Source organism: Panthera pardus, unplaced genomic scaffold (assembly GCF_024362965.1).
Source record: "Panthera pardus isolate Hobbes unplaced genomic scaffold, ASM2436296v1 HiC_scaffold_8, whole genome shotgun sequence".
NCBI classification, from domain to species: Eukaryota; Metazoa; Chordata; class Mammalia; order Carnivora; family Felidae; genus Panthera; species Panthera pardus.
Window position 1 is genome coordinate 3,729,591 of NW_026527013.1, and position 25,613 is coordinate 3,755,203.

Here is a 25,613-nt window from a genome sequence, read left to right on the forward strand (position 1 = left end):
AATGGAGAGTGGGGCTGGGGGAGGATTCTAGCATAATTTTCCTCAGCCAGGGCTTCTCCCTGCCGGCCTGAGCTGCCCACCCCCATCTCTGCTTGGGCCAGTTCCTTCCAACACCTTCCTCGGACCCCAGGGAGAAGCGTTCCCAGTTTCCAGAGTTTAGAGACTTCTAACTCGGTTCTCAGGTTGTTCCTTTTCTCCCAGGCTCCCTCCGTGCTGGTGCACGAGGAGCCCAGCTCTCGGGCTTGGCTGGCCTCGGTCAATGTCAGGAATTCATGTGCTTTCTCCTTCTAGAAGAGGGGTCTGCAAACCCGGGCCCACAGGCCAAACTTGGCTGTTGTTGTGTGGTTTGCAACCTGAGAACGGTTTTTACGTTTTTCTAGAGAGTCGTGAAAAAAAAAAAAAAAAAAAAAAACCCCAAAAACAGTCACAAGAAGAATATACAGCACACCAGTTCGATGAAACCCAGATTTCCGGTTTATAAATAAAGTTTTATTGGCACCCAGCCACGCCCGTTCGTTGACACGCTGTCTCTGGCTGCTTCCGTCTGTGACGGCGGAGTCGGGCAGCTGTGACCGAGACCACCTGGCCTGCAGAACTGAAGGCCGTCGCCTCCCGGCCGTTGAAGAGGAGTGAGCTGTCCCTGGTCTCGAGGATCGACGGTGCGGGCGGGCCCTAGCCTTTCCTGCCAGCGCCGGCTCCGGCCGGTCAGGGCTGACCCGTTGCCTCCTGCGCCCTTTCCCAGCCCCCAGGGTCTCTGGCGTCAGAGGGGCTCCCCTCTCAAGCAGGCTGGGCTCCCGGCCCTGAGCTCCGCACCCAGCACCGCGGCGGCTGCCTCGAGAGCTTCTGGATGGGCCGGGGAGGGGGCTGGTGGGCACGGGGAGATGTCCTCCGGAAGAGCGTCACTGACCGGACCTCCCGCGGCGGAGCAGGAGGCCGAGGCCTCGGGTGCTGGTCGGCCCCCGCGGGCCAGACGGGCTCCCAGGTTCCTCCGGGCGGGAAAACCCCAGAGGAAGCCCAGGCTTTGCAGCCTCTTGCCAGAGAGCTCTAGGAGGGAGCTCCCCCGGGCCTCGCGGCCAAGGTCCGCTCTCTGGCCTGGTCGTCAGTTGGTAGTACTCACGCTGAAGCACCCCCGCTCCCCCCTGCCCACCCGTCGGAAGGTTGAGCTGCCCTGGGTCCAGCTTCGAGTCGACGTGGTGTTTCGGTGTCTGCGTCCTCCGTGCTCTTCCTTCCTGAGCCGCTTGGCTGGCGCTAACGTTTTCCACCCATCGGCCTCCAGGAGGAGAGCGGCGAGGGCTGCCGGGACCCTCCCGGGCCCGCGCTGTTGGGGGACGGGCAGGAAGACGCCGCCTGCCTCTCTGTCCCACCCTCCTGCCAGTTTGTGGATCGCGCAGCCCCGTCACCGAGGCCCCTCGCTCCCCTGGCTTCCCGTCTCACCGGCGCGGGACGGGGCCTCCTTCTGGGCCAGAGGGTAGAGGGGGACAGCCCCCACCCACTGCGCTGCCAGCAACGAGCGGCCAGGGTTTTGTGTAATTAAGGAGAACGCAGCTGGGGGGCCAAGGTGAGCGGAGACCGCTGAGCCCCTAAGGGTCAGGGCCGGGACTCCGAGGAGGGAGCAGCGATGACAGGGACAGGGTTGGGGGGACTTCCTGCCCGCTCCACCCGCCCCGGCGAGGCGGAAGGACGGGCCGGGCACTTTGAGGGAAACATTCGTAACCCCGCTCTATGGATGGATGGGCGGGGTGGGGGCGGGGGTTGCCCAAACGTTGCTAGATGTTAGCTCGACGTGGCGGAGTTCGGGTCCCTCGAAAACGTACGCTCTCAACGTGTTTCTTTTCTTTCTTTCTTTCTTTCTTTCTTCCTTTTTTTTTTTTTTTTTACAACTTTTTTTTTTGGAAAAACCAGCGTAGCTTTCCAGGGGAGGGGGGAGTGGTCTTGCCTTTCCTGGGTGCTTCCTCCGTCAATGCCCTGCAGCCGCTGGAGGGGAAAGGTTGGGCTGTTTGTCAACGTGTTCCTGGTGGTGCTCTTGGTTTGTTTCATAAACGGGAATTAGAAACCAAACTGGGTCGCTCTCTCCCCTGCCAGACCCGAAACAAGGGGAGCGTGGACAGGTACGTGCCAGACTCAGCATCCTGAGCACTGCTGTGCTGAGGGTCCCGGAGGGAGCTGCACCTACAGGGAGAGGGTGACAGGTGGGCGGGGGGCCCCGGGGACCCCAGGACACTACGGGGCCTGCGCGCGGAGTGAGTGTGGGGCCTGTCCCCCACACCCCCCACCCCCGCCCTTCCCGGGTCACACGCAGCCCTTGCCGCGTTTGTTTTGAGCCCTGCCCTTCCTCGGCCGGACCCCTCCTCGGAGGTAGCACTGTCTCCCCTTTCCTTCCGTCTCTCTTCTTTTCTATCTCCATCTCCAGCTTTACCGATGGCACCACCCTGCCTCAAGGTGACTCTGAACCTCGCGACCGCGCGAGGACCAGAGAGGTGAAGTGACTTGGCCAAGGTCACGGCAGCGAGAGGGCCGGGCCCAGAAAGCCCGCTCCCTTCCCGTCTCCCTCCCCCGCTGGGAGGCGTGCGCCTGTTGAGGGACCCCCTCCCCACCCGAGGGCGTCTGTACAGGCTGATGGCCTCCTCCTGGCTGGGGTCCGGGGCTCGGCGGGGGCGGCAGAGTCGCCTCCCGAGGCCTGTGCTCCATTTCTAAGGACGGAATTCCCTGGGCACGTGCTCAGACGGGCAGGCTTTGTAGTGGGATTGCTGTCGGGGGAGATCAGAGGGGTGTGCGAGCTTCACTCGGAGAAGATAAACACGCCCGCACCAGCCCTTCTAGGCCTGAGCTCGAATTAGCCCCACGGGGCCGCACGCCACGTTGGATTAGCTCAGCGCGGCCCTGACTGCCCCCTCAGTGGGCGGCACTGGGCGAGGCCTGGCAAGGGGCTCTCTCCCCCACTGAGGTTGTGCCGGCATCGCAGACCGCCCCACGAGGCAGGTGCACAAGTTGACTTCAGATGAAACAGAGCAAGAGAGATTTAGAACCCGTTTTGAACGGCCCGGAGCCTGGGTGAGCTGAACTGGGTCTCCGCCAGCTGTCTGGGCCGCCCGCCTGCCGAGAGCTCAGCTTCCCCGGGAACTGTCGGCTCCCCCCAGAAGCATCTAGCGGGGGAGCGGCTTCTGTGGAGTGTGGAAGAGGGGAGAGGGCCCCCGGGCCCCCCAGATGCACTGCATCCAGGGGGAGGGGCCTCTTCTGAAGCCCCGGCCGGGGACCCACCTTGCGTAGATCGGGTGCCTTGTGTGTGGGGAGCCTGCCGTCCGCCGCAGCGATCATCCAGGAGCCCGAGGGGAGGTGGCAGGAGGCAGGGCCGGGGCGAGGGTGGGGGCGTGAGGAAGAGGGCCGGAGTGGGCGGCCGCGACCCGCCCGGGCTGGAGGTGGGGCCGGGCACCTGCCCTTCTGCGCCTCGCTGCCCCTGTGATTTATGGCCCCAGACAGGCAGGTGCGCGGGGCTCGCGGAAAAGTGCTGTGTGAGATACGTTTTTCCCTCGCTCTTTCCCCGGGGCTTCCTGTCACTCTCTCGTCTTCCCGGTGCAGAAGTGCTGGGTGTTAGAGTCACGCGGTAGCTCGGGACGGCCCCCAGGCCTCTCGGTCGTCTCTCGTCTCGTCTCGGATTCGACCGCGTATGGCGTCCTCTGTGGCCTTTGTCAGTGTGGTGGGAGCGTTCTGGGGAAGCCTGCCTGGCACTGAGCGCCCAGCCTGTTAGTATCATCGTGTCGGTCGTTGGCATTAGCAGGCCGGGATGGGAGACGCGAGGGCCCGGGCTGCAGACAGACAGGAAGACTCTCCGGGCCGTCCTGGTGGGCCAAGGTCACCCAGCTGGGCCCCAGAGAGGACAGCGACAGGTGAGGTTTCCTTTATAGAGAAAGGGGAGGAGGTGTGCCCTGAAGCCCTGGCCTCGCCGGGGCCGCGTTGTGCTGGGTCCAAGGCCAGCGACCTTGCCGGCCCGGCTGGCTGTGGGGCGTGCGGGAAGCAGCCCCCGGTCGAGGACCGAGGGGAGCCCCGGGAGCCGTGCACCTAATTGTTTTGTTTATGAAGCGCTTCTGAGAGCTTCCAGTGGGTTTCCTAATGAACTGGTTTGTTATGTCTCTCGCTGCAGCGCTGGTAATTACATCAGAAACAGGGGGCCGCGGCGTCTGTGAGCCATCGCGAGCAGATGTGGGCTCCGTGGCTGGGTTTCTGCCCCTGTCGGTGGGCGTTTAACGCTTTGTGGGCCCGAGTGCTCTGGAAGGTGTGTGCCTGGCCGGGCAGAGGGCAGAAGGCGGAGGCGGCGTGTGGGTTCGGGCACCCGACTCTGCAGGGACGGGGAGCCGTCGGCCAGAAGACGGGCCCTCGCTGGCCCGGCCTCACCACCTGGGGTTTGCTGCTTCTGAGGGTGCCCCGTCCTCGTGCGTGCCAGGGACCGTGCGGGCCGCTGGCTGCTGACCCGCCCACTGGGCCCTGGCGAAGCTCCGCCCCTGTTCCTGACGTCAGGAGGCCCGGGAGCTGGTGCCGGTCCTGCTCCTGTGGCGGGAAAGTGCGAGGGTCCCCGTGCACACATGCTGTTCGGGTGGATGATTTCATCGAACCGTGTTTAATAATTTGCCCGTCTAGGCCGGCAGCACGTCCTCTCTGTCCCGTTTGGCTCTTTCACACGAGCGGACTCTAATGTCTGTTCGATTTTTCAGAAGAGGTGGCCTCCGATTAAAGCTCAGTGCTATTTAAATTGGGGGAAACGCGGCAAACGGGACTCGGCGGGCCCCGAGGCAGCCTGGCCGCGTTACTGTCTCGCGCACTCCGGTCATTTCCAGGGCCGCCCGGGGGTCCTGGGGCAGCCCCGGCCCAGACCGCCCACCGCTGGAGCCCCAACAAGGCGCCCGGCGTTCTTCTCGTTGCTGGCGGCCCTGCCGTGACACGGCCGCCTTTTCTGTGGCCGCGGCCGTGCCACGGGGGGCCCGGCACAGATCAGAGCGTGAGGCGGGCCAGGGATGCTGGGAGCGAATGGGGCAGCTGGGGGGCCAGAGGAGCTGGGGTCATAACGCAGGCCCTCCCCTGAGGCTACCAGCCCTGTCGGCCTGGGGCGGGACCCTCGGGTCCGAATGGAGCGTGTGCAGCCCTGCGAGCCTTCGCCAAGTGCCCCCCCCAGGCCCTCCCCCGCCCGACTTCCGCCAGCATGGTCTTCCCGCCCAGCGGGGAGGTCCTCAGGGGACCTGGGCGCCTGCTGGCCTCGTGCCCTGGCCGTGGCAGCCTCAGCCCCCCTCCTCTGCGAAACGGACGTTCCCGTATTCGTGTGGTGGTGGCTTTGGTCTCACGTGTTGTCAGGGGCGTCCATCCCCGCAGGTGACCCTCTTTACTTCCGTGACCTCCCTGCTGCCTGGGGACGAGCCGAAACATTCTGTGGTGGGAGGGCCAGGAGGGGAGTGCTGAGCGGTTGATTTAAATCAGAATCTGCATCGGGGCGCCTGGGTGGCTCCATCGGTTGGGCGTCCGACTTTGCCTCAGGTCATGATCTCGCCGTTTGTGAGTTCAAGCCCCGGGTCGGGCTCTGTGCTGACAGCTCGGAGCCTGGAGCCTGCTTTGGATTCTGTGTCTTCCTCTCTTTCTCTGCCCCTCCCCTGCTCGTTCTCTGTCTCTCTGTGTCTCAAAAATAAAGACACATTAAAAATCAGTCAGAATCCGCCTCTGAAAGAACGTGGACTTGCACACACGTGGGGTGAGAGCCAGACGAGAAGAGTGGGATCACATCCCGTCCTCCAGAAACACGGAGGTGGTTTCCGCTAGCAGACTCAGCTGAGGGAAGTGAACTTCATGGTCACTCACGCTGTAATCCCATTAGTTTAGTACGTGGGGGATTCTTTTTTTTTGTAAGGGGCCGATTCTGGGGTTTTTTAGCGTTTACTTATTTTTGAGAGAGAGAGAGACAGAGACAGAGCAGGCGAGGGGTAGAGAATCCTAAGCAGACTCCAGGCTCCGAGCTGTCAGCCCAGAGCCTGACGTGGGGCTCAAACTCCAGAGCCGTGAGATCGTGACCTGAGCTAAAGTCGACGCTTAACCGACGGAGCCCCCCAGACACCCATGGAGAAGATTGGAAACAACCTGGACACGGCAGGTCCCCGGCCCTTCCGATTGCAGGCATTCAGGGCCCCGCATCCGTCGGGAGCGGTCAAGCTCCGCGCACGAGTTTTGTGTCTTTGCTCCCGGTGGAGCCCTCGGAAGCAGCGTTGGGAGGTCGCGTCTGGAGCGCGGCCCACGGAGACCTGTGACGCGTGGCCCAGGCTTAGAGGCGGAGGGGGGTGCGGACCCCGGGGCTCACGCAGGCCAGGAGCCACAGTGGCTTTGAGGTCCCTGAGGACAGGCTGCGGAGGCGTGTGGCGGGGCCGCTGGTGGAGTCAGCACGGGAGAGAGCTCTCCTTTTGCAAAAACTGCGTCCGAGGAAGGTCTCGCTTTTGGTGGTTTTTTTGTCGCACTTTACAAAAGCACAGCGGTTCGCTTGCTTTCAGTCATTTTGCGCGGGGTCGGTGTGGCTGGTGAAGGGTGAGTCCTCGGATGGTGGGAACAGAGCACCGGGCCTAGGACTCAGATGCAGAGAAACAGTTGGGCGGCCCGGCTCCTGCCAGATGAGCGGCGCGGGGAGGGGCTGGAGGAGTAGGCGGGGGTCTCGTTCCGGGAGCGGAAATGCGCCGACTGCTCTGGCAGCCCCGGGCCGGGGGCCCTGCATGCGTCAGCTCGTCTGACACCCCTGCGGCGCGCGGCCGGCCTCCCCCCAGAAGGGTTTGCTGTAATGACATTGTGCCCCCTCCCCGTCTCTGTGGCCCAGACGTGGCGCCAGCCTCCCGAGGAAGAGGTAGGGGTGTACTTCTGGGCCTGCGGGCTGACGCTTTCTCTGCAGTTAGCAAAATGCTTGCGGAGGAGACCCTGCACCCGGCCGCACACACTCCAGCGCGCTCCCTACCCGGATGTGTCCTTGGCGGTGATGGAGAGCGGTGGGGGGGGGGGGGGGGGGGGGGGCCTGCGTGGCGCCCAGTCCCAGAGGAGCCACGGGTCGCTGGCCGCCTGCCACCTGCTGACTCAGACCTGAGCCCGCCCTCCCACGTGGCCGGGCAGCATTCTGTGCGCTCTGGCGAAGGCCGTCGGGAGGGCCACGTCGTGAGATCCTCTAAGTCGTGTCGGGCGTTAACGTTCATTCCCGTGAAAAGGTTGAGTTTACTCCGCTTTACGGCCCAGAGAGGGAGACCCGGAGTCGAGGTTGTAGAGCTCGGTTATCATCAGGGTCTCGTGTTGGTGGTGGTTCTGGGAGTCCCTGCCGCCACGTGCGCTGAGTGCCAGGGGCCTGTGCCCCGTCCTCCCCGGCCCACACGGCCCGAGCCGAGTGCTGCTGGGCCCCGAGGGCCACCCGCGCTGAGCCTGACGATATGCCAGTTTCTATTTTGTCTGGAGAGAAGAAGCCTGTTCGTCCCCGCTTGTGGCCCCTGCTCTGATAAGCAGCGGCAGACCTCCTCCCTGTCCTGTTTTCTCATTTTCCTCGGACCCCGCAGCAGATCCTGGGAGACCTACGCTGTGAACGTCGGGCTGTTTGATGTGTCAGGCTTCCAGCCTGGGGTGACAGCCTCCCTGCTCCCAGCTCAGTGCTCAGATTAGGCCCGGGGCCCCTAAACTCCACGGTCGTGACTCTTGTCATTTGTCATCTGGAAGTGACAAGAGTGCTTCTCGTTGAGCCTCTGGCTGGTGCTCTCAAGATCCCCGGCCTTCTGTGACAGAAGTCATCCCCTGGGGGTGACAGAGGCCTGTGCTTATGGGACAGAAGGCTCCATGTCGGGGGGCACTGTGTCTGGGGACCAGCTGGGGCCCTGGCTGGGCTCCTGCTGCCCCCAGCCCTCCTGCCTTCTCTCTCTCCTCTCCCCCCACCCTCTCCCCTCCCCCACCGGTGCTCTCGGGGACCCTGGCGAGATGTCCGTGAGACTCAGTCCCCGGGTGGGCGCAGAGGCATCGCGGCCTGGCCCTCCCCCAGGGTGCTTATGTGGAGGGGCCGGACGAGGAGAGGGCACAGTAGGTGAGTGCTCCCAGCGACCAGGGAGGGTGGATGGGGCCCTGCTGTGCCCTCTGTGCAGCTGTCTCCTCACGCGTTTTTATCCCCGCCCCATCGTAGCCAGAGCTGCTGAGGGCAGGTACCAGCGTGCGGCGACACTGACCACTTCGTCCCTGTAGCTCAGAGCACACGGTAGTCCGCACGCAGGAGACGGGGCTCTCTCTGAGCTGCGAGTCTGAGACCCTTTTGCTCTGGGTTCTTCTGATGGCTTCCATTGCAGATTCGAACCTTGGTGCCTCTCTTTTTAAACATGCTAAAGCCTTAGGAAGTTAAAGGCCCGTAAAGCACGGGCCCACACCGGGTCAGCTGTTCTGAAGGCTGCAGGCGGCTTTCCGCCAGCCCCGGGGTGACGGGAGTCCCTTGGGGAAGCCACTCCCGCGACTTGGGCCTCGTGTGATGTTTCTGCTGGTAGGTGTGGTACCTTGGGACTGATTCGGGAACAAAACCCCACCCGCACGCCCACCACCCCAGAGGAGAGGAGAGAGACCCGCCCTGACGGTCTCTGCCTCTCATTTTCTGGTTTGTCTGTACTAGGCGGGGACTCAGAGCCCCCGGACAGCACGGGGCAGGTTCTGCCAGGCCCTCCGAGGCCCTTTCGGGCTCTGGCGGGTATGTTTCCCCGGCGAATGGCCAGCTCGGGCCGCAGATATGGAGGGCAGGGGGCCCAGAAAAGACGGAGCCTGAGGCCAGGCCTCTGCGCACCAGGCTCCGGGCGCTTCCTGGCACCCGGCGAGAGCTGGATTCCGGAAGCAGATGGAAGGGGGTGTGCAGCCTGCTCTCCTCAGTATGAAGACCAGGACCGCAGTGAGTCCTCACAAGGACGTCTGTCTTGGTCAGCTCGAGCTGCTGTAATGAAGTACCATGGGCGGGGTGGGGGGTGGGGGGGTGGGGTGGGGGTGGTTATAAACAGTGGGAACGGGTTCCCCACACTTGGGGAGACTGGACGTCTGAGACCAGGGACCAGCGGGGCTGGGCTCGGGTGAGAGCCGTCTGGCAGAGTGTGGACGGCTGCCTTCTTGCCGGACCCTCGCGTGGAGGAGGCGGGGACAGGACGGGGCGGGGAGTAGGGGACTCCGTTTCACTGTGGTTACCTGCTAACGTCCCCGTCTCTGCTTGCAGTCGTGTTAGGGGTTGGGGCTTCAACACGGGAACTTGGGGCGGGGGGGACACAACTCCGTCCGTAGCACGGAGTCTGTGGTGGCTCCCCCGTGGGTCCTTCGGCCTCAGGCTACCCTATAAAGATCGCTCTGCCCCCTGCATCAAGGGACGGCACGCTTCCTGTAAAGGACCCGATCGTGAATACGAACCCACACGGTCCGTGTGGGACGGCCCCACTCGGCTGTCGGAGCGCCCGCACAGCCGTGGCCGCGGCCGCGTGCCAGGAAAACTTCATTCACGCACAGGTGGGGGGCTGCGTTTGCCCACCCTCGACTTAAGGGACACTCCTGCCCAATAAAGAGATTTAGGAAACTAAGCAGCTTGGTCGGCGGGTCGTTGGGCCCCACGGTTGAAAGGGCCCGGTAGGTGTTCGACGAACGTCCTTGGCTTGTTCTGAAGCCAACTTGGCTTGTTTTTGGTCGCGATGGCGGCTTCGGTGTACTTGGGATTGCGCGTAGCGTAACTCTTGAGCTGACGGTTCTCTCCTGAGGATGGTTCTGCCACGTAAATGGTGTCCTGGCCCGACGGGCGGACCTGTCTCGTTGCCCAGGACTGTTGACCAGCCTGCTTACGGTTCTGGAGTCGAGACCGGCTCTGTCTGGATTTCTCACTTCCTTGGGTGAGATCCCTCGGGGGTAGGGGGCGGGGCTGGCGGCTGCTGTCCCCACCAGCCTGGCCTTGGTCGGGGCAGGCTGGGCAGGCCTGTCCTGGTTTTGCGAGGGGGGAGGTGGGCGCTGTCTCTCCTCTGCTGTCGTTTCGCAGCGCGCGTGTTGCCTGCGTTGCGGGAGGGCCACCGCACGTACCGCGTGAATTAGCTACAACCCGGCTCTGGGAGGCAGGCTGTCGGGCCCCTCTCGATGTGAGGCGTCGTCGGGGAACCAGGTTCCGCCCGCGGGTATGGGCGGTGTCCACCCTGCCCCGGCCCACACTGTGCCTCTTGGCTGCCCGCGGGCCGACGGAGGGTATGAGGGCACAGGCCGAAGCCACGGGTGCCGGGGCCAGCGCGGGGCAGGGAGCCCAGGATCGGGGCGAGGCGCGGCAGCCTGTGCGTGGACGGGAGGCCGACCCCAAGGCAGGCAGGTCCAGGATGGGGACCTGCAGGTCAGGCAGCTGTCCGGGAACAGACCGTTGGTGGAGGCTGGCAGTGGGGGGGACCCCGTGCCACAGTGAGTCTCTCCCCGCCTCCCCCACCCCAATTCCCGCCTCTTGCCTTCGCTTCCTCCTCGGATCCCAGATGGCCCCGCCTGGCGCTGATGCAATCCCCAGCCACCCTGCCTTGGCTGATCAGGGCAGGGCAGGTGCCACTTGGCATGCTAGTGACTGAGCCCCGCTCCGCGCAGAGCCCCTCCACGCCCAGTTCTGGGGGCTGAGGGCTGTGGGCCCTGACCGTGGTACGGGAGGCCCTGGGGCGGGGGACCCAGAGGGGGCCCCTCAGACCTCCTCCCCCGCATCGGCGCCCCATTTCTCATCGGAAATTAATGACGCGGCCAGCCCGTGACAGCCGTGTGACAGCAAGCACGCTCTCTCTGTCGCCGGCGCCGACGGGGGCCGCTAACTTGGGGGGCTGATGCGAGAGCAGCGGAGACCGTCAGCTTGAGTGACTCCAGCAGATCCTTGAAAACGCGTGTCCCAGAGGGTTTTGGGGCGGGATGGGGGCCGGAGGGGGAGAACGGAAACAAATAGGGCCGTTTGCTCCGGGCCTCCCGCCCCGGGCCCTGCTCAGAGGCTGCCCGAAGCTCCTGCCCCAGCCCCCTCGCGGGTCACCCCGGCAACGCCGAGCCTCTGCGCGGGCTCCCCGCTGGCCACAACGAAACAGCGGTGTGTGATGGTCCCACGGGGGCCGTCGGGGGGCTGGCACGTTCAGCCCCAGGAAGTCGCTTGTGAGGAAGAGCTGAGGTCCCGTCGTTGGCCTTAGCAGCCTCGTCTCCCTGTGTGGTGGGCCGACGGGAGCCCGTGGGTCCGTGGCACCTGCTCCCGAGCCCGGCTGGTCCGCCGTGGAGGTGACGTGGCCGTGTCCTGAATCCCAGCGGCTGTCATCCCCTCCCTGGGTCCCGCTGCTTGCTCCCCGGATGCCCGTCTGCTCCGCGCTCCGCCCCCGCCGGTGACCAGCCCCACCGTGGCCAGAAGCGGGCCGGACTCCAGGCCGCCAGGCAGTGCTCCGTGGAGCACATCCACGTGTCCCCCTCCGTGCTGCACACAGGTGCTTTTTTTAATTACTTAAGGAGAAGCGATTGCAAAGCCACTCGATACAAATCCCTTAAGCTGCTGCTGATGGTGACTCTGGGGAGGCTGTGCCGGGCCAGGAATCCGAAACACGGGCACCATCTGTGCTCCCGCCACTGCGAAGCCAAATTATACCGCCAGCCCTTCTCTCCTGCACAATTTTTCATGAAATGAATCGCGTTTGCTGGGAATCGCTTGTCCACAAATAGTCCCTCCTGCTCAGCGTGGCGAGGTTATCGCTGTCCCCGAGTCCGAGCTCCCGGTTCCAGCCCCGGGAGGAGTGGGGGTGGGGCCTGGGTCCGCAGGAGATTCCTCTGGAAGTTTCCCGAAGCCCCTCCTGCAGCCCCATGGCGCCCACCTCAGATCGGGGGTCCTCCACGTTCCCTGCTTCCGGGGCAGATGGAGGACCCTTGGAAGGGGAGGCAGTTAGCTCTCTTCCTTCTCGCCGTCGTTTCCGTAAGCGGCGGTGACGGTGACACGGTAGTAAAGGGAGGGCGAGACGTGTGTTTAGAACGGAAATAGGTTTTAAGCCACAGTTTCGGAAACGGGCTTCTCCTAAGCCCGTTCATTTGACAGGGGGGCAGAAAGGGGCAGGAGTTCAGAGTCCGAGCCACAGGGGCTGCGGTGGATGTGCAGGTGTCCCTGGGCACGTATGTCCCCGAAGGGTGGCTCCAAGTGCAGCACCCCAGGGTCACGTCCCCCCCCCACTCCCCGAGGTCCCCTAGGCTGCCTGCTGCGGGGGCCGGTTCATCTTCCAGAGTCTAGACCAGCGGGCCGCACACCAGGGCCTGTGCCACACCCGGCCCTTCGCCTGTTTTCCTAAATCAAGTTTTATTGGTGTGCAGCCACCCCTGTTCACTTACGTGCTCATCTGTGACGCGCCTGAGCTCCAGCAGCAGAGTTGAGAGGTTGTGGCGGAGACGGGGCAGTCCACAAAGCTGAAGATGCTCACTGCCTGGCCCTCTGCCAGCTCTGCCCTAGGCCAGTGTCCCCTCTGTTTCTCTCCCTTGTGGCAGTAGGATGATTTTCCAGCCCCGTCTCGGTCTCATCCCGCAGGTAAGTAGGAGACCAGGGCTGCCCGGGTTCCTCCTCTGCTGACTGAGGAGGGTCATTGGCTCACTGGGCAGAGCCCAGCTTCCAGAATCTTCGGCTGGCTTTTCTGGCCCATGACTCCCCGAGGTGTTAAGTGTCCCCGGGACACCTGCGTGCCTCCCGCACGGTGCCCAGCCCCGGGGCTTACGCTGTGACCTGGAGGAGAGAGAGGCTCCAGGAGCATGTGGCCCGTGGGAGTCGTTCAGGGCCCAAGAGGGACGGGTCTAGACAGCAGGGGAGGGGGCAAAAGGGACGCCATTTCAGCCTGTCTTTGCCACACTCGTTTGCCCCAGCGGTCGAAGCTCCCAGACACAAAGGAGCCTCCGGCCCAGGCAGCGTTCCTCCAGGCCGCCCGGCACACCGTGCCAGCCCCCTTCCTCAGCCGGTGCTCTGTGTCCGAGTTCTCGCCACCCCGGGACCGGCGGCTGAGCCTCCGGGTCCTGGCTTCCTCTCCCCAAACCCATGAGGCAGGGATCGGGACCGGCCCGTGTGCGTCCTTGGGCACCCTGTACCTGCTCGGAACCACTTGTGTTTCCTTTTTCGCTCTCGGCCTTTTGGGGCTGACCGCTCTTCCCTCTTCCTTCCTGACCTTTGGAGTTGCTGCTGTTACGAAGCATTTCTTGTGCATTTTCACCCACTTGGGGGCTCGTGTGTCCGACAGGAGGGAGATTTTGCTTAAAGCCGACACCCGGGCGGCCGGAAAGTGGACCCCCGTGGCCTCGGGCTCCTGAGCTGCGTCTCTACGCCTGCTGACCCCCGAGGCCCCCACAAAGGGTCTGCTGTCCTGTCCCTGGACCGTGTGCTGGGCGGTGGCTGTGACCCCACGGGGGCGGGCCAGGGGCTCGCGCTGGAGGGCACGGCTTCCTCCCGGGACAGAAAGCTACCATCTCGCGTCTGAAGGTAGCCGTTCGGGAGAGGAGAGGGCCCGGGCCGTGGTCACCCGCCTGTGTTCAGCTCGCTGGCCACGGGCTCAGCGGGTCTCCCCTCCCCGCCCCCCAACAGTGCACGTGCCGGAAGGACATGGTCAAGATCTCCATGGACGTCTTCGTGCGCATCCTGCAGCCGGAGCGGTACGAGCTGTGGAAGCAAGGCAAGGACCTCACGGTGCTGGACCACACCCGGCCCACAGCCCTGAGCAGCCCCGAGCTGAGCACCTGGAGCGCCTCCCGGGCCTCACTCAAGGCCAAGCTCCTGCGCAGGTGAGTCACCCGGCGGCCCGAGCCGCTGCACCTGCCTGGCTCTGGTGATGGCCGTCAGTGAGTCCCGCTCTCACTCTTTACCGGGCTGCTGGCCGCAGGCTGTCCCCGACCTCCCTTCTCCCCTCCTCCCTCCCTTCTCCCCTCCTCCCTCCCTTCTCCCCTCCTCCCTCCCTTCTCCCCTCCTCCCTCCCTTCTCCCCTCCTCCCTCCCTTCTCCCCTCCTCCCTCCCTTCTCCCCTCCTCCCTCCCTTCTCCCCTCCTCCCTCCCTTCTCCCCTCCTCCCTTCCTCCCCTCCCCTCTTTCTCGCCTCCCCCTCTTCCCTTCCCCCCTCCTCCTCCTCTCCTCCCTCCTCCTCTCCTCCCTCCTTTCCCTTCCCCTCCTCCCTTCCTCCTCCCCTCCTCCCTCCTCTCCCCTCCTCCTCCCCCCTCCTCCTCCCCCCTCCCCACTCCCGTCTTCTCCCCCTCTTCCCCATCTCCGCCTTTTCTCCCCCACCTCCCCCCTCCTTTCCTTTTCCTTCCAACCCCCCTCTTGCCCTCCTCCTCCTGTTTCTTCTCCAGGTGTTTCTCTGGCCTCCACTTCCCCAAACACAGCCGATGGGCCTTGGGGCAGGTGGCGTCAGTGTGGTCGGGGTCTCAGGTTCCCTCCAACCCCTCGTTCTCCAGCTCCCGGGAGGCCAGCCCTTTGGCCCTTGGGCCGCACAGTTTCCGCTCTGGGAGGACGCGTGCGGTCTGTCACTCTCCTGACAGTCCTGGGCGCGAGAGCCCTGTTTCTGCGCATGGGCGCTGCACGGGTCCCTTCTCGGCAGCTCGCGGCGGCCGGGCTTTTTGCGTCTGTGGGTGCTCATTTGGCCCTTGCCAAAACGTGCTGTTTGGATTCGCGATTACAGCCGTGACTGCAGAGTTCTTTGCACCCCTCTTGGGCTCAGGGGGCCCCCCTCTACCGCGTGGACCCTTCCAGGACAGGGTAGTCGCTGCCCGGCCCGTTGCCCGGCATCGGGTGGGGGAGGACAGGACAAGACGACAGCGCCCTCCTGGCGTGTCGCCGAGGCCGTAGGGGCGCGGGGGGCAGGTCTGGGCTGAGGTGGAAATCATCGTGGTGCCAGGAACCAGAGACAGCCAGCCGCAGGGCCCGGAACGTCGGTCCGTTTGCTTTCTGTGGGAGCACCCGGGCTCCCCGGGTCTGAGCGTTCACAGACAGCGTTTCGCCGGATTCCTTCTTGGTGCCTGCGGACCAGTCAGCAAATGCTTGCTGGGCCCCCAGCTGTGAGCCGGGACCTCGCGGTGAAGGGCCAGCCGGTCTCTCAGGGCCACTCGACTCCGCGAAAGCCGCTGTAGACGATAGACACTCGATACACAAATACACAAGCGAGCCTGGTGTGTCCGGGGAAAGCTTTATCGACGGACGGACGCTGAGGTTGGAATTCCGTATCATTTTCACCTGCCACAAAGTATCATATCACTGTGCTCTGAACTTCCTTCACCCTCAGCGGCACCAAACTAGGGGGCTGGCGGATCTGTGCCTCGAGCAAGGCTTTTCCAGTGCAGCCACTTGGTCCCTTCTGGCTTGATCTTGACCTGGCTGGCAGCGGACTGTGTCTCCCCGGGGCCTGGCCGCTGAGCGCTTGGGAGGCTGGGCCACATCCTTCCTTCGGGGAGCCCCGTCGCTGGCACTCCCACACTCTGTGGGGACGTCCTGGGAACTATTTCTGGGGAAAACCATCCTGGCCGGGTGGCCGTGCCGGTCCACAACCTGCCCCCGACCGGGCTGTCCTTGTTTCCACGTGTCCGTCTGTGAAACCGCGAATCTTGGGCAGACTCAGCCTCCTTGCGTGTCTCCCCCACCCCGGGGCCCCGCTCTCTGAGAATGTTCCGGCAGCTCCTGACAGCCCTTGGGAAGGTGAGACTCCCTTTTCCGATTTCTTTTGTTGTCCGTCCTTTTGATTTCTGGCCGGCGTCAGGCTCTCCCCACTCTCCGCGGTTCTTTGCCAAGAGCAGCTTCTTGCTGAGGCCGCCCCCAGGCCAGACGTGCATTTGCATAATGGCTGATTGATTGTGGCTCCGGCTAATTGGTCAACAGAGCGGATTGCCGGCAAAGAGGCAGCGCGGCCAGGAACGGAGTGGCATCAGAGGCTGTCGGAAGAGCCTGCCCGGGAAGAGGGACCACGGGCTGCCAGCCCAGAACCTTCCGTGCCAGAGGAAGCGCCCTGCAGCCCCGCTGCCTCGGCCGCCGCCTCACCCTCCTGGCCCCCTTGTCGGCCCCCGTGTCGTGTCGTGCACGTGCTGTTCCTTTCTGGAGTGTTCCTGCCTTGCGCCTCTCCCTTCCTCTCTGCCGACCGGACCGGTGGAGCTGTTTTACTCCTGCAGGGAGACTGAGTAACAAATTAGTCGTGATCCCAAGGATATAGTTGTCTTTAAAGCCTTTAAACATGGAAAACACAGCTGATTCCCTTCTCTTTCTTCAAAGTCACGGGTTGAGGGGGCCGTTCTCCAGAAAGGCTGACTGGGGACCCAAGGCCAAGCTGGATGCCGCTGTGCTCGGCCCGAGTTCAGTGACACTTAGAGTCCCGTGTGACTCTCTCCCGGCCACTGGTGCCCTGCCCCGACCCGCTGTGCCGGCCCCCCTGAGCCCTGGCCGGGATGGCACCCCCTGAACACCCTCCGGCCCAAGCCAGGGGCGATGCCAGCCCTGTCCCCACACCGGAGCCCCTCCCCTTAACACTGGGGACTCTGGGGGCCAGGTCACTCTCTGGGGGAGGACACATCCTGAGGTTAAGGAGCACCCCCGACCCAGCAGCACCCCCGGTTGTGACAACCACAGGTGCCCCCAGACACCATCTGGGGCCCCTGCCCAAGGGTGTGATGCGGGGGGGCCCCTCTCCTGCCCGCTGCCCCCTCCATCCCGCGAGTGCCCACGCGGCTTCTCCGCCTCCTCTGGCACCTGCCGCTTGTCCGTGGTCCTTGCTCAGACGGGCTCAGCCGGGCCGCCGCCCCCTAGGGCTTCAGCCTTCCGGGTAGCACCCCCACACCGCACCCCAGATGTCTCCAGGCAGAAGCCAGGTGTTGGCCTCTCCGGGACAGTGATGTGGGCCTCTCTTGTCGCCCTCCTGTGGGTTAATCTTCCACACCAAACAGGTGCCGCAGGCCTGCCTGTCTCTGGGGACGTGGAGTGCTGGAGGGAAAGGGGGAGAGTGTCTTGGGGCCAGGCGGTGGGGAGAAGGACTTTGGGCACAGAGCTCGCAGCCCCCTGTGCCCAGACGCAGCAGCCGTGCTGGCCCCGGGGGCCTTGCCGTGGCCTGAGTGTCCTCTGTGGAGGTAGAGACCCTGGTCGGCGGCCGGTCCTGTGAGAGCTGGCGCCTTGGGTGCTCTGGGCCCCTCTGTTGACCAGACCAGGAGCCCTTCCCCCGGCCTGCTGCACGGGCGGGGGTCCAAGAGGAGCCCCCCACCCCGCCTCTCCTGCCGTCAGCGATCCCAAGAACCTGCTTCCGTATTGAAAATATTAGTGTAGGTATTTGGACTTGGTCCCAGTATTCAGTTCGTAGGAACCCACGGCAGACGCCCAGTCAGGCCTGGCCGGTAAATTCGTGTTCTCGTCCACCCTCTCCTGAAACCACCGCCAGGAGCCCAGAGGAGTGACTGAGAACGGCAGAGGGAGGGCAGCGGCTGAGCAGTGCCCACAGACTTTGGCAGGAAGGAAAGGGTGGGCAAGCGGGCCCGCCTTCGTGGCGCTCTCTGGAACGGCCGGGGAGAGACGCCGGGGACTCCGGTGGGCTGGAGGCTGAGTGTGAGGCGTCGCGGGGCTCGGGTTGAGATTCGGCAGAAGGTGGCGTGCGAGTCGGCCTCTCCAGTGAGAGACGAGAGCGGTGAGCCGCCAGCCACCTGCCCTCCCGGGCGCCACTGCAGGCAAGGAGGAGCCCGCAGCTCAGGAAGACCTGGCTCCAGGCGGGCGGGCGGACAGACGGACGGAGAGGCGAGCCGGGAGTCGGCTTGAGGAGTCTCCCAGAGCCGAGGGGTCGAGCGGAGGACGGGGCATCGGACAACAGAGGCTCCCTGAGCAGCTCCGGCCTCTGCCAGGAGCTTTGGGCAGAGAGAAAAGAACATTGCCTGGCACCCAAGCGTTGCGTTCGCAGAGTTCCAAGTCGGGCACAGAGGACAAGAATGACCCACGCTGTGCACACGTCACTATGCAGCTTCACAGCTCTGGGTTAAAGAGAAGGTCCCAGAAGCTTCTGGAAGGAACAGCCAGGCCCACGTAAAGAACAAGAGACCCTAAAGACATGGGACTTTGCACCCATGATGCTACGAGCCAACACACGAAGGAGCAAGGCCTTCAAAAATCAGAAGGGAAACAATTTCCAACCGGAAAGTACGTACCCAGCCGGGGCGCCCGGGTGGCTCAGTCGGTTGAGTGTCTAACTCTTGATATCGGCTCAGGTCACGATGTCGCGGTTCGTGATGTCAAGCCCCACGTCGGGCGCTGCTCTGCCAGTGAGGAGCCTGCTTGGGATTCTCTCTCTGCCCCTCCCCTACTCGCGCTTTCTCTCGAAAAAACAAAACAAAACCTAGCAAAATTACCAACTCAATATGCAAGGGGATAAAGATCTTTCTAGATCTCTAAAGCCTCAATTTCCTTTCTTACTGAGGAAGCTCCTGGAGGATATACTCCAACTAAACAAGGGCATCAACCAAGAAGGTCATCAGATCGAGGGACCTGGATCCCACCCAGGCAAGTCCAAGGCAGTCTCAAGGGGACAGGCCCCCAGGTGTCACCGAGGAGTGTGGGACACCCTGCGTCAGAGGCCACACCAGGAGCTTGGGGGTCGCCTGGAAAGCCAAGCATCTGGGACCGGCCGATGACCGACTCTAGGAGGGGTGAGCAAAGAATACGACGCAGGCAGCTGCGTCGCTCGTGGATGGACGCTGTCTACAGAGAAAGACGGAAGGGAGGCTTTCCACCGCGTGGCACGTGGCGGCAGGATGGCCACACCCCGCGTGACTGCTGGCAGGCAGCGTGGCCGTGCAGGCAGCGGTAGGGGAGAAACCGCTCGAAGCAGGGAAGGCGGCCCATCTGGGGATCTGGCCCGGGGGGCGCTGCGACGGCCGCGCTGCGTGACTCGGTGCCCACTGGCTCCGCCCGGCTGCCACCAGTTCTCCCAGCTGACGTTTTCACAAAGCAGGGCTGTCTTTGCACGCCGACCTTCAGCTCGCTTTTCCTAGTCCGCCGCAGAGGGTGGCCTTCTGCCTCTGCCCGTCTGCCTGGTGCCACCCGTCCTGGGGGTCTCCACACTAGCAAAGGCCCAGTGGTGCTTGGGGGCTGGGGGCGCCCAGGGCTCTGAGTCCAGGATGCTCTGGAGGCCCAGGAAGGTCTAGGCTCCCTGGCACAGACAGGACCACCCCCCGGTCCGCCCTGGGAGTGGCCGGCGGCATCGGGAGTGGCCTCTGGTTCCGGGGTCGGGTGGGGGGTGGGTAGGAGGGGAGCCGAGGAGCCGGGCAGCTGCAGGAAACCGAGGCCAGGTGAGTTGACAGTGGGAGGACACCCTCCTGCTGGCTGCTGCCTGGGGCCAGCGTGGGGGTTCGCCTGTGGGCCCCCTGCCCTGCGGTGTCCTCAGGCCTGGAGAGAAGCCCCTCCTCCGGAGGCAGCTGGTGACAAGAGCCAGCTGGGCCGTGCTGCTGTCCTGGGGCTTGGGCCCGTCTCTCCCAGAGTCGCTCCGCCCGGAGGCCCCAGGGGCTCTGTGGCGGTAGAGTGCGTTCTCCTCTCCCACCCCCCGGCCCCCTGGCTCCCGCGCCCCCTCCTGCCTGGCTCCTTGCCCGCGTGTCCTCCCGCCCACCCCACCCCGCACCCCCCGCAGCGCCCCGTGCACGCCATGATGTGTGTGATGCCATGCCTCCGCCCATGACGCCCCCTCCCCCGGAATGCTCCCTGCTCCCCGCCTTTGGTCATCGGAGTGGCTCATGTGCGAACATCACCCGGGGCCTGTCAGCCTGGCATCGCCTGGGGCTCTCGAGCGAGGCAGCCGAGCAGTGGGAAGGACCAGGGCAGTCAGCATTAGGGGACAGTCAGGAGAGGCCCTCCCCCCCCCGGCCGCAGGCGCGGGGCGAGGTGGCGAGGCAGCTGTCAGGAGCCCATGTCCTGGGACAGCGGGGCGGTGGTGGGCACCCCCTGGGTGGGAGGTGGGGGTCCTGGCATCGGGAGCCCTCAAGGCTTCCCCGGGCCCCCTCCCGGCCCCAGTCAGGTAGCCCTGCTTTGCTGGGTGACCTCTTGATCCTTGGAGGTGTGACCGCTACAGGGACCCCCCCCCCCCCCGTCATAGGACCCCGTGTCCAAACCGACCTCACTGGGACCAGACCAAGAGCCCCTGGGGGACGGGAAGCCGCAGCCATACCCTCCCGTCGGCATTGCTGACAGTGAGGGGGAAGAAAGGCTCGGAGGCGATGAGGCCTTGAGTCTGAGACCCCGTAGGGCTGTCCCCTCGACCCCTGCAGGACGCCAGTGACCCGCCCGGTGCGGGCTTCTCCACGCCCCAGCCTCTGCCTCTGCTCCTGGGCCCGTCACACGCCTTGGTGTCAGCCTAAAAGCCACTTCTCTCCCCTCCTTGCAAAGTCCCCAGAGCTGGACAGGGAGGCCCTGGCCTCTGACGTGGTGGCCCACCCACCCTGGTCACCATCTTTTTTACCTTTATAACCGATTCTGTCTGGTTTGCACTGAGAAGCCAGAGCTAAGCCTCAGGCGACTTCTCAGTCGGGGCCGAGGGCCGCCCCCAGAGAGCTGCGTCCCCGAGCGAGGCTGGGCCCTGCCCCGGGGGCCAGCTGGGGACAGGCGAGCAGGGGCCTCTGCAGCTCCTTCGAGTGAGGGGCACAGAGCAGGGGGACGGGGACGGCCAGGTGCCCGAGGCCAGGCCCTTAGATGAGGCATCCGGGGAGTCAGCACAGGTGCTAGAGAAAAACTCCCTGACGTTTACATTCTAGACAAATTAGTCTGAAAGAAAACAGACACTGGAGAAAGACTGAGGAGGACAGAAAGGCCAGTCTAGAAAGGAAGAAAGAGCAGACCAGGAGGCCGGGGCCGCCGTAAGTGCACCTGTCCCTGTGTGCAGGCATCTCCACCCGCCACCCTGCCTCCGCCCCCCCCACAGCGGCTCTGCCCCAGCCCCCGCCATCCCCCCACCCGGTCATCAGCACCCGCTCCGCCCCACGTGGTCCCCAGGCCTGTCCCCCTCCACCTCCCCTGCCCCCCACCACCCCCCCCTTCCCGGTCATCAGCACCCGCTCTGCCCCACACGGCCCCCCGGGCCTGGCCCCCCACCTGCCCCCTGAGCCAGCTCTGCTGGCCCCGTGACGGCCCCTGGGATGCCGTCCGGGGCTCCGTTCTGCCGGCTGGGTGGTGGGGCGGCTCAGACGGGGCTCCTCCCTGTCACTTGGCCTCCTGGCTGATGACTGTCCCTCCCCAGGTCCCACCGGAAACGGAGCCAGCCCAAGAAACCCAAGCCGGAAGACCCCAAGTCCCCAGGGGAGGGGGCCGCTGGGGCCGCCCTCCTGGAGGAGGCTGGCGGCTTGAAGGAGGAGACCTCACAGGAGGCCGACCCCGAGGAGGAAGAGGAGGAGCCCCAGCTGACGCCACCGCAGGGACGGGAGGCCGAGGCCGCAGAAGGTCAGTTGTGGCCGAGGGTCTCCTTCCTGAGCCTCGGCTGGTGGAGAAGCCAGCATCCGCTGTGCCTGCAGAGTCCCTGCTCTTGAGGGTCCGGTTCAGTTGCCCAGTTGGCAGTGGGGGGGGAGGGGGGGGGGGTCTCACAGAAACGTACACTCAGGGGGGCTCTCCAGCCTCAGTTCGATTTGCGAGGGCCCGGCCTCATCACCCCAGCACCTCCGGATGCCATCCCTGGGTACCAGCCGGGGAGACACGGGCACTCGGCCCATAACGGACGTGTTCTCTGTCCCTCAAGTCAGAGGGCAGCTTGCCGTTTGCGGCCAGACACGCGTGCCTGTGCGCAGCAGGTTCGGACCCTCGCCCGGCCAGCTGGCTTCCGACGTGAGGGTGCACCCGGGGCTGTGCTGGGGAGGGGTCCCGGAAACGTGCCCCGTACACCGTCCGAGGCCCTTTTGGCGTGGAGTGGTGACACGTGAGCGCTTTAAAGGTCCCCCGCCCCGCTGTCGTCAGTGCTGCTGCTTTGTGGCCGTTTTCGTTCGCCCGCTGACGGCTTTCGCTGCCCACCTGTGCGCCCGTCGCAGGTGCTCCCCGGGTACGAAGGAAGGGCCGGGCCGGGCTGGATGGCGGACCCCCCTGGGTTGGGTGGGGGGCACACCTCAGACATGCGGTGTCCCTCCTGGTGGCTGGCCGTTCGGCCCGTCTCGCACGCTCGCCGGCATGCCGCGTGGCTCGTGTCAGAGATGACGTGACATCCAAGGGGGCTGCCCCGGGGCGCAGCCTGGGGCCTGGACGAGGGGCTGCTCGGCAGACAGGCCACGGCAGCCCCGCGCCCCCCGCGTGCACACAGGCTGGTGGTCAGGGCTCCGGTTGGAGAGCACCTGTGTGACTGGAGTTTGTCCGGTGAGGCCCTGCAGGAGCATCTCAGACAGCCTGGCACAGCTTTCGAGGTTCACGGTCAAGCGCGGGGGGTCTAGACGGCCCAGAAGGGCGGGGCGGGGCGAGGACAGGCGTCCCGACTAGAGAGGAGGACGACTTCGCCGCTGCCGGTGTGGGCACGGTCGCCTGCACGGAAGCGGGTCGGCGGCTGAGCCGTAGGGCTGGCCAGGCTTTGGGCGAGCGGGAGAGAGGTGATTCTCGAGAAGACGCTGCTCGGGATGACAGCAGCCGCCTCGCGTTGGCTCCTTGGAGGCAACCTGGCGGCAAATACGAGGCCTTTTCCGAAAAGTCAGAGACTGTTTAAAAAACCAGAAGAACCTCCACGTGACCGCAGCGACGTGCGTCCGGGGAGCTCCCCGATGCGACGACACGGTTTCCTCCAAACGCCACGCAGGCTCTCGCAGCCCCTTCAGGGTCCCCGCAGGGTTTCTGGGTGCCCCCCAAGTACAGACGGAGGGAGAGGGGCCGGCAGAGGTCAGGCTGCCCGATCGGACGGGACGGGAGCGAGGACACCCCCCTCGGCCGTGCAGGTGGCGGAAGGGAAGGCCACCGCTCCCGGCCCCAGGAGCAACTCTCAGACGTCGCTCGGGTGTCACACACTGCGTCCCGTTTAATTCAAGTTCGGAGAACACGCCAAGCCGGATGGCGCGTTGTCCACGGAGAACGTGAGCCCGCCGACGCTGCCGGAACGAAGCACCCCGCAAGCCAGAAGTCCGAGTTCGGGGTGTGGGCAGAGCCGGCTCCTTCTGAGGCTGTGAGGGAGAGTCTGTTCCGGGCCCCGCCCCGTGGCCGGTGGCCGCCGCCTTCTGGTCCTCCTGCCCTTCTCCCCGTCTGGGTCTCTGTGGGCGCGTCTCTGTCCACACCTCCCCCTCTGGGAGGAGACTGGTGGTGTGGGATCAGGGCCCGCCCTGACGCACCTCGTCTCGCGCCGTCTGCAGCGACCGTTCCAAGCAAGGCCGCCTTCTGACGTTCCGGGGCCAGCCAGGGCTAGGACCTCACAGCGGGAACGCGGGAGCCGGTTTGGCCCATAACGGGAAGAAAGCAAGGCTGAAACCAGCGGGGAAACAGAGCACCTGGCTGCCCCAAGGGGCTCCCTGCCGGTGGGCCCCCCAGGGTACATGGGTATCACCAGGCCCTGCACCCCCGTCACGCGTGTGCGGCGACCGAACAAACGCTCGTGACTGAGTACCCGTCCCATGAGAGGTGGCCGGTGGCCGGAGGCTGAGCCGTGTTGGGCAGATGAAGATTTCTCAGACGTGGGCTCTGGGGTTCACATCTGACCCTGGAGGCCGTGGGTCTGCAGGGAGAGTGAGAGGGGAGCCAGGAATACGGCCGGTTTGGGGTTCCGCCCGAGGAGTTGGGAGACTGGGTGGGGTGTCCCTGGCGGGGTTGGCAAGGGCCGGAGCAGTCAGTGGTCTGTCCCCAGCTGGGCGGGCCCTGCTCTGCAGTCTGGGCCTGGGCAGGCGGTGTGGGCGTCCTCCCAGGGTTGCGCCCTGGGGCGGGCTGGGTTCTGGGCAGAGCACGCGGGTGGGAGGAGGCAGAGGCGGGGATTCGGGGCCCCGGCCCCGCCCTTGTTCTGCCTCCGGCTGTCCCCCCTTGGTGTGCCTGGGTCCTCACTCACCGGCAGGGCCCTCGGGGGTTGAACGAGAGACACCCTGCCAGATGCCAGTGCGTGGGGACGAGCTGCCTATGGGGTTTGGTGGTAAGGAACTGGGTTTTAGCTTGAAGTGGCTTTTTGCCTGAGTGGAGATGGCTTTCCCGGGTCCAGCTGGGGCTGGATGGGGGGCTCCTTGGCCGAGCAGTTCAGAGGGTCAGGAGAGACCGGGGTTCCAGTGGGGCCTCCTGGGAAGAGTCAAAGCTGCCTCCGCGTCCGCTGGTCTGTCTCCTCCCTCCGGAGCAGACGCGAGGGGCCGTTGGCCTGAGGCTGGATGGGGGGCTTTGGGGGAGGGGGACAGATGTACTCACGCACCTGCGACTTGAGACGGTTTACCCAAATGCTTAGCGAGGGAATAAGGACTGTCTTCTTCATTTAGTTAATTTCAGACAGATCTTTGTCCTAACCTGGGATCACGTGAAGACAACTGTATCCCACCCAATCCCACCGCCTGGGGTCTCACTGGCTCTGGGCCGCTCCTGCCCAGTCCCATCCCGGTGACACCTGGGGCCTTGGCCTCCCTCGGTCTTGAGATGCCAAGAGATGCCCCGTCAAGTCCGCTTTCCCCGTGAGTCTCCGGCTCTTCCCTGGCTTTCCTGTTCCGAGACGGCTGCTGCCTAAAGCAGGGGCTCTGGGGTCCTCTGGGGGTAACTCGTGGAATCCCCAGCCCAACCGTGGGCCACGTCGAAGGGCCGTGCAGCCTCCTTCCAGCGTCTGCTGCCTCTTCCCCACTCCTTCCCTGGGACCCCATCAGCTTCCCGGGATGCACGGACCCCAGGAAGGGGGGTGGTGTTTGCTCACCTCCCCCCCCCCCCCAGTTCCAGATGCACCATCCGTGCTCCCTGCCAGGGCCGGGAGGAGGGAGGATCTGGTAGGGGGTGGCTGCTTTGGAGAGGAAGCCGCCCCTCTGGGGTGCTGGACGTGGCCGCCACGGCCGAGAGCCCTGTGCCTCAGTCAGAGGCGTCCTGTGAGGCGTCCCCCGAGCCCTTGGAGCAGAAAACTCTGAACGCGTTGAATAAGCAAGTGCTCACAGTCGGGGGTGATGGCAAACGCACGTCGTCGGAAGAGTGGAAGATCTTAAAGTGCTTTCCAGACTTCCTTTAATATCCAAGCTTAATGTCCCCACGAGCTGTAAGTGCTGGGGCTCGTGCTGTTCGCCAGCAGTGGGGATTTTGCTTTGGGTTTGCGGAGGGAGAACAGTGAACGCTGTCACTCACACACCGCGTCCTGGGGGAGGCGGAGGGCAGGAGAGGAGGGGGCCCTGCGCACGCCGGACGGGCGGGATTCAGTGTCCCCTGGAGGAAGCCTCCTCAGGGCTGGGAGGGGCCGGGACAGGCGGTGCAGGAAGAGCCTCGCCCTGTGGGGCCTGGACCCCGGGGTCCCGAGCGCGAGCGAGGTAGGAAGGCAGCCCGTGTCCGCCCCGGTTGGCTGGGCCATCAGGGGCTCCCTCCTCCTGGAGGGTCATGGTCATCTCAGGGGAGCTCGCCCCGCCTGTGGCTAGTTAGTATGGCCGCTGTGCCTTCTCACAGCGGGGGCGGCGCCCGTCCCACCATCGAACTGTCCCTCCTCCCGGGTACAGCGTGCCGCGAGGGACCCCACCCTGAGGG

The 25,613-nt window shown here is 64.9% G+C and overlaps 1 protein-coding gene across 8 annotated transcripts in view; it reads left to right on the top strand.

Annotated features, from left to right (window-relative positions):
- KDM4B (lysine demethylase 4B) overlaps positions 1-25,613 on the top strand; it is a 131,065-nt gene that overhangs the window by 87,947 nt on the left and 17,505 nt on the right. For 6 of the 8 annotated variants that reach the window (XM_053897917.1, XM_053897919.1, XM_053897920.1 and 3 more), the window contains 3 exons: positions 13,580-13,776; positions 20,738-20,839; positions 21,220-21,419. In XM_053897917.1, the coding sequence (XP_053753892.1) occupies positions 13,580-13,776; positions 20,738-20,839; positions 21,220-21,419 (499 nt within the window). The remainder of the gene's footprint in view (positions 1-13,579; positions 13,777-20,737; positions 20,840-21,219; positions 21,420-25,613) is intronic. The other 2 variants (XM_053897921.1, XM_053897922.1) reach the window with 1 other exon arrangement.